General features: G+C 36.1%; 2 protein-coding genes across 4 annotated transcripts in view; one reads left to right on the forward strand and one right to left on the reverse strand.

The window, feature by feature from the left end:
* Positions 1–3880, forward strand: part of LOC138058888 (protein lin-7 homolog C-like) — a 15212-nt gene extending 11332 nt beyond the window's left edge. The window contains exons 8-11 of the mRNA XM_068904336.1: positions 1461–1515; positions 2208–2243; positions 2591–2645; positions 3556–3880. Coding sequence (XP_068760437.1) covers positions 1461–1515; positions 2208–2243; positions 2591–2645; position 3556 — 147 coding nt within the window. The 3' untranslated portion in view covers positions 3557–3880. The remainder of the gene's footprint in view (positions 1–1460; positions 1516–2207; positions 2244–2590; positions 2646–3555) is intronic.
* Positions 3881–4977: 1097 nt separating this feature from the next.
* Positions 4978–7500, reverse strand: part of LOC138058887 (protein SPT2 homolog) — a 7747-nt gene continuing 5224 nt past the window's right edge. For all 3 annotated transcript variants that reach the window (XM_068904333.1, XM_068904335.1, XM_068904334.1), the window contains exons 5-6: positions 6282–6359; positions 4978–5188 (exon numbers count right to left, since the gene is read on the reverse strand). In XM_068904333.1, coding sequence (XP_068760434.1) covers positions 5089–5188; positions 6282–6359 — 178 coding nt within the window. In that variant the 3' untranslated portion in view covers positions 4978–5088. The remainder of the gene's footprint in view (positions 5189–6281; positions 6360–7500) is intronic.

Below are 7500 nucleotides of genomic sequence, written 5' to 3' on the forward strand. Positions count from 1 at the left end.
GGTCGTGGGTTCAATTCCCGCCCTGGTCAGGGTTTTTCTCTGTCCTTGTGTGGGCCCATTTCAATCAGTAGGGGTAACGCTCATATGGTTCATATGGGATAGAAATCGAGCACTTCACATTACACTCTATTCAGTTAACTCTGAAAAAGATAACTGTGAAAATCCAAAAAACATGAACACTAGTAAAAAGCCAATGTGAGAAAACTAAACCACAACCACTAACAGTAATTAGTTTGTGTTTTCATTTGGCTTCTGATTGGTTGCGGCACAATGTGAAATGTCAAAATCAAATGAAAGTTTTTGCAGATTTTGTATTCGCACAGTAAATATGTCTTCTCATTCACAAACATCTCAGAAAGATTATTCCATGTTTATTTTTCGTCGTTCAACTTTTTTGTGGTCACCAAATATTCAAGACTGGATTTCTATACCTATACCTATCTTTGGCTATCTACAGATAGAAAAAATTTAACAAGTTTAGTGTAGGAAAAAGTCAAAGGAGAATGTCTTTGCAATAGTTACTGCATTAAAATGACTTGCTGCGAACTTTTTAAACATTATTTTATCGTCTTTACACATTAAGGCTGGTTAATTGAACAAAGCCTAACTTAGAACATTTAAGAATAATGTTATCTGTGGAAATTTGTGTAAGTTATTTGCTTCTAGTAGAAAAAACACTTTTCTCCTTTGGGCTTGCCTCCTTGACACGGTTTTTTCCCTGAAAAGTCTTTATATACTAGGATTGGCAAAAATGAAAATGACTTGGAATTAGGTTTTATGAAGCTAAGCCTGGACTGCACTCTATTTAAAAACGCTCCTCTTATTTCCCATTGTTTCTATCAAACTGCATTTTAATGTCGGTTGTTACCAGCACTAAAATAGTAACATTTTAAACTCCTTCCCACTTTAAAGCTCCATTTAAGGAGGGTCAAACCACTTTAAAAAACTGTTCTATTAGAAGGACTGACTCTACAACACTGTATCACCAAGCAGCTATGTTAGGTTACCATGGAAAACAGCACTCAATACTCTGATGGAAAAGGTTACCATAGCGTGAGGCAATCCATATAAAAACACCACCATTTGTTGTTACTGGAATCTAGTAAGCAGGCTAAAGTGAAACTCTTTGCAAAGATTTAAAAAAAGCTCTGGAATGGATTGACAACCTTCCCAATTGGAACATTTCAGGTGGCTCTGAATTGCTCCAGAGAATGTTCCTTTAACCCTTTTCTCTCCTTAAAGGGCCATTTACAGATTTAACACTGTCGAACCAGCATCTGTTTTACTCCTCTGTGGGAAACCCCTTAGAGACAAATGTGATAAAAGAGATGTTCTTGCATATGTGTACCCTTCATAATCCGTTGTTTAGAGGGTTTTTTTATGTAGGTGGAAGTTATTGTGTTGTAACAGTAAGTGATTATTGAAGTAAATAAAGAGAGATGTTATTTTAATCTTTTTAGAGCGTTGAAGGAGAGAATCATGAGAAAGCTGTTGACCTTTTAAAAGCGGCAGAAGGTTTGTATTCGCAAAGGAGTCGCAACAGTAGCATAATAATAACTTATAATTGTTATTGGATGTTCACAACTTCCTTCAAAAATCCAAGACTGTTTGTTACGATTCTCTAAACTCTCTAGAGAACTGAATTTAAGACAAAAGGCTTAGAGTATTTTCATTTATTGCTTTGATTCCAAGTAGTGTTTCAAGTATTGACTACTTTTTCATGAATGGCAGCAGTCTTTTCTTGAATTTGTATCACGGAAGGCATCAAAACACGGTCTTCGTGAGGTTTTTAAACAAAATTATTGTTTCATTTGGTACAAAACATGTTTCTCTGGAGACAGAACGGTGGTTCACATTTTGGGAGCAAACACTCCAAATACATGTACAGCTGTATGTTTAAATACAGGAAAAGGTTATCACGCAGGCAGAACATTTTTAATTACTATAATTCCTTGTATTGTTCAGAACAGCAAAGAATTGTGATGTGAAGAAGAATTCGGTGACATGATATGTAGGCCCTATTAGTATTAATTAACCCTTTGACATCCAAACCAGCCAGACTTAGTATTTCACTCTGTCTAACGCCACACGATTTTACTCGTTAATGGGGAACCCCTGGGAGTCAATGGGTTAAACTGTGCATGATATTTAATTAAAGCTGATCTTTTGGAAAGTTATTGAATCCTTTGTTTAATTTTATTCTTTAGGAAGTGTTCGTTTGGTTGTTAAGTTTACTCCAAAATGTAAGTATTTAAAAGTTCTGGTTAATATCACAGAAACGTTTCTTTTTAAATGTTGTCAGTCATTTCAGAACATTGGAACAAAAACAGTATTAATAGTTTTTCCTCTTTTGTTATGGAAAATAGTTGCACAAATAGGCAGATCTTGTGTATTTTTAACATAAAAATTATGCTTGTTTTGATCCCATCAAGGGCATTCTTTAAATTGTAAAATGGATTTTTCTCTGTATTTTTATTTACTATTTTGTGGAAAAAAGTATTAAACAATTTGGTATGTGGTCTCTTAAATCAAGGAATAAAGGTAACAAAATACTGTACTTACAGTGTATGTACACTTGCGGTTTTTTTAGTGTTGGAGGAAATGGAAGCTAGATTTGACCGACAGCGTGGATCTCGACGACGCTGGTATGAAGATTACTTTTATCAACCCAAAAAACAATGAAAAACTTATTGACCAAAAGAGACTTGTATGAAATATTATTTTAATAATGAATTGTATAGAAATTTTTAAGCAACCTGATTGGCATAAAGAAGCCCAGTTGGCCCTTTTTGTGAGAGCGGCAAAAGAGTTAAAACCTAAAGGCGATACAGGACAACTCCAGCTAGATGTCAAAGAAAGAATAATGTCTTGCACCAAGTTCATTGGGCTATATTTCCTATTTATTAAATTTTTAACCTCAGGTAATGCATTTCACGTGCTCTGATTGGTTCACTCAATCTCGGTTATCAGTTCATATACCTTAGTTTGACCTTATATGGTAAATGATTGCGCTAAGCGTTGCTAAGCTAAAAACTTTTTCACGGAAAGCGAAATTTCTCTCTAAATAAAGCCAAAAATGAAAAAAAAGACTTGTTTTGTACAAACTCTGGATCAATTCCGACATTTATAAGTACGCAAAAAGGAAAGAAATTTTTTTGCGATTAGCCTACGTCTGTCTGACAAAAGGACTATTACACAATATTTAATCTTCATCAAGTTTTTTCGATTTCGCTTGCATTTCGTATTTCCAAGTTTTTGGAGTTTAAGGAATTTAATAAAACAATTATTCCATTCGCGCTTGTTGGATATGAGACTGGTTATAGCCAGCTCTTTGGCTATTTACCATCTCATATCCAACGCACGCTCATGGAATAATTGTTAACTAACCAAGTAGAAAAGGTGTTGTTGGGTCCTTCTAGGATTCCTAAGTGGTAACCAATAGATCTGCTGGGAAGTAGGAAATATTTAATACCAAGCAACAGTTATATCAATGTTTACATTTCATTTTTCAAGGATCAGGATAAAAATAATGTTATGAATTTCTTCTTGTTTCAGATTTGTCATTGTGGATATTTTGCATTTCCGTGCTTTCAGTCATCTGATCCATGAAAATAATGATATTACATGTATTTGATACACAGCTGTTCCTTGTTATTGTAACTAGTAGTAGTATTTTTACTGGGCATTTAATTTTCCATTGTTGTACTCTTTTGAGAAAAAGTGAGGCTAGAGTTAGCACTGGTCTCACAAAAACCTTGCACTATTTTTTTTTTTATGCAATGACAAGATGATTAGTGTTAGTCTGAGCAATAGTTTGTTTATAATGTAAACTGCTCTTTTAATTTAACTGTGTGGCCTCAATAAAGTATTGTAACTGAGATTGGTGGAGATGATGAAAATAACCATTAATTTTAATTTTGTACTTTGTACGGGTCTTAAAACTAATCTTCCCTATCAGTAGATTTCGGTTTTATGAAATTGTTTCTTTTTGGGGGGTTTACAAGTTTGTCATCGGAACTTGCAGAACAGTCAAGGGCAAGGTTTCTCTGCACAAAATCACAGACCTAGGGCAATAATAATGCATAACCATGAAAAGTCACCTGTCCCTTCAGATCAAAGACAAATTGGTGGTAAATGGTGTCTAACATCTGCAATGGACTGTTAAGGTACAAAATGAAAACACCAGGCAAAAACCTGTTATGTTCGTTTTTATCCATTGCCTTTTTTTCTACCCAACTTAAGGGCCCACTGACGTACTTTTTGGGGTGTGTTGCTGAGAATGTAATGGTTAAGTAATTTGAGAGAATTTGGCATTATTTTGGTCAGTTTTCAACTTTTGTAAACCAATGACCCTAAATATGACGTCATCATGCCACGCCCATAGTCACATGAACAATAAAAGAAAACTCTAAATTTGTCTATGTGCTATGCAATTTGGGTATTTAATCAGTGGTTTGATAATTTGTATTCGTTTACACATGGGCAGTTGATCTGAGAACGAGGGCGAGGAAGGGCGAGGAGAAACCTTCGATGGAAACTACAGTTAGTGCAGTGATTTTTGCTTGTGAGTGGGTTTTCTGGTCATGATATGATGACGTCAGTCACTGGAAGTAACATTTCACTTCCTTAGCAGCATGCGAAAAATCCATCTGTGGGCCCTTCAGAAACAAGATCAAACAAAAGAACACAACCTTGTGGCTTTGACCAGGGAAAAAACGATTAACTCGTTTTTGTAAGAGTTGTTCTCAGATGGCTTTTGGCTTATTAAAGAGAATTAAGAGAGTAATCTTCAATGGGTGAAAATAAAGAATTTTAACTTTATAATTTCCGGTGTCTTCAGGTGTAATACACCTATGAGAACACAAAAAGAATTTTCATATTTTCACCTGATAAAATTATTTTTGTCCTCATCGTAAATATTGTTTCTTAACTGCATGGAGAGCTTCAGTGTTTCTTCCAAAGAGAGGCTAGGCTGGCTGCACCAAACGGTCGAGACTTTCCCTTTATTAAATGAAATAACCATTCTAATTTGCAGACCTAAACTTTGTCTGAACTACTGTTTGGCAGTAACATTCTGTGACATCCTCATCATTTCTTGGCCTTCTTTTTAAGTTTATCTCTGTGTCGTCTCAGTTCATTCAATTCCTTCAGTTGCTCAATTTCATCCTCAAGCCGTGCTATTCTGGAGCTGGAGAGAGAGAGTAACATTACGACTCTTGTAACATAAAAGAACCAGTACCATGACCCTTGCAACATTTTTATTTTGATTTTTTGTTTTTACACTTTCATCTATTTTTTAACATTTAAGTAAATTAATTGACCCCTCCCCCCCCCCCCCCCAAAAAAAAAAAAAAAAAAAGACAAGCCCAAAGCACGCCCAGGAAGCCTATACCATAACATCTCCAGTTAAAAACCGGGTAGACAAAGTGGCTGTCATTACAATTACAGTTGACCTTTCTGTATGTCATGCAACAAGAAATGGTTGTCAAAGGTACTTTCCCAGCCAGGTTCCTAGTAATAGCTGAAAGCGCATATTTAGAGCTATTATTTCATGAGAAGTAATTACTGAAAAGGTTTCGGAGGAAACCACCTCTTGCCTTCATTTTGGGGTCAATGACAATGTTGCCTGATAATAGGTAAAAGGGCAACTGAAAATCAGAGTCCCACTACAACTCCCATAACACTGCTTGGTTGGTCCAATCAACAAGCTTATAATGCTAAGATAAATTTTCATTCCAGGCATGAATTCTCCGATCCCCCTCCCCCTAATCATGTGACAGTGATCACGAAGCGTGTTTCAACATTGCAAGGGGGTTGATTGTTGGTGTAAAGATGATTTTTTTTGGGACTTCTGTGCTAGACTAGTTTTCTCGAAAATAATGTCTGAAGATTTTTGTCTCAGATTGTCGATAAGCGACATAAATCAATGGTGGAGCATCCGCCTGGTATTATGGAAGGCATGCCTTTCAACACTTCCCAAGCAATTACTGTAGCTTATTCTTCTCACAGGCACATTACACCATTAACCATCCATGATTGCAAAAGTTAACTAGGTTTCTGATCTCTCTGCGAATGCTACAGCATGGTATGTTCCACCTACCCTGCATAGCCGGAGGTAGGCATATTAACAAGCAGCAAAGCTGCACAGAGAATGGGGAGCAGTGCTGTGAAATATGCCTCTTGGGCCAACCATAACAGTAGCTAGTGCAGGCTATGTTCCACCTTTCTTTTTTGTCTTTGACTCTATGCTTGAGGCCAGAGTTACTGGAAATCAATCTTACCTTTTTACTTCCTCTCTTTCAATCTGTGAAAAGTTACTTTCCATGGCTGCCAAGTCATCATCATCATCATCACAGAACCTTTAGAAAAGATCAAAACCAAGTGAATTTAAGTAATTTACTGTAGGTGCAACTTGGATTATTTTAAACAGATTTTTTGAAATAAACCATGTTCTTCCGAGCATCTGCTTGACAAACCAAACCCATTGACTCCAAGGAGTCTTACTACCTGAGCACGAGGGCCCTACTGGGGAATATTGGACTGAGGTTGTGGCAGCACAAGGTCCGTACAAAAATGACTGAGGGCTAATCCCCAGAACGGTTAGTAAGTTATTTATTATAATTTATTATGGTATTGTGATTTGAGTGATCGGACACTCCGCTTGGTGAATGTTCATAACTTACATCTTCGATCAGTGAATTTTGAATGCCACCCTTTTAATAATAATTGTAAAACTAAATTTCCGCTTGCTATAATAATATTGTACTGGTGTGATGAAAAAAATAAAATTCTGCATTTTAAAAACTTCTGTGTTTCACTCGACTTGAATTTCCTGGGTATAGAAAAAATACAGAAATGGACCAATCAGAATGCTTTATTTAGCCTGAGAATTGCTTGCCATATAATTAACAATTATTCGCCGAAGGCAAAGTGCTTATTGGTGAATATTCAACGAGACGAAGTCGAGGTGAGTATTCACCGATAATCACTGAGCCTGAGGCGAATAATTGTTTTAGTATAAATACACAGGTGATTATTTCAAAAAAGAGAAAAAAAAACATTTCAACGCGAAAATCATCTTCACTTGCAAGGGCAAAACGACTACTGGCAGCCATTTTGTCCGTCGAGGTGATTATCGGCTGATAATCCGAGATAGCGAGCCAATGAGAGTGTGCGATTTTGTATAATCACCTGTGTATTTATACTAATTATAAATAATAGATTTTACTACGTCTATTGCCAGACCATTTTACTCATCAATGGGGGATGGTTCAGTGGTCAATGGATTAAGAATGCTGGATTAACCAACCATGAAATTAGAAAATCACGAGAGAAACACTACATGCACCAATACAAATTAATTGCCTTATTACCTACTCACGGTATGACACTTTTTTCTCTCTGTAAGCAGAAATTACAGTAGACTAAATTTCCCCATTACTATAAACAAGATGTCAAATGTCATCACTTCACTTCAGACTATTAGAGAACCCACATACT

This window comes from Montipora capricornis, chromosome 8 (assembly GCF_036669925.1).
Source record: "Montipora capricornis isolate CH-2021 chromosome 8, ASM3666992v2, whole genome shotgun sequence".
NCBI lineage: Eukaryota > Metazoa > Cnidaria > Anthozoa > Scleractinia > Acroporidae > Montipora > Montipora capricornis.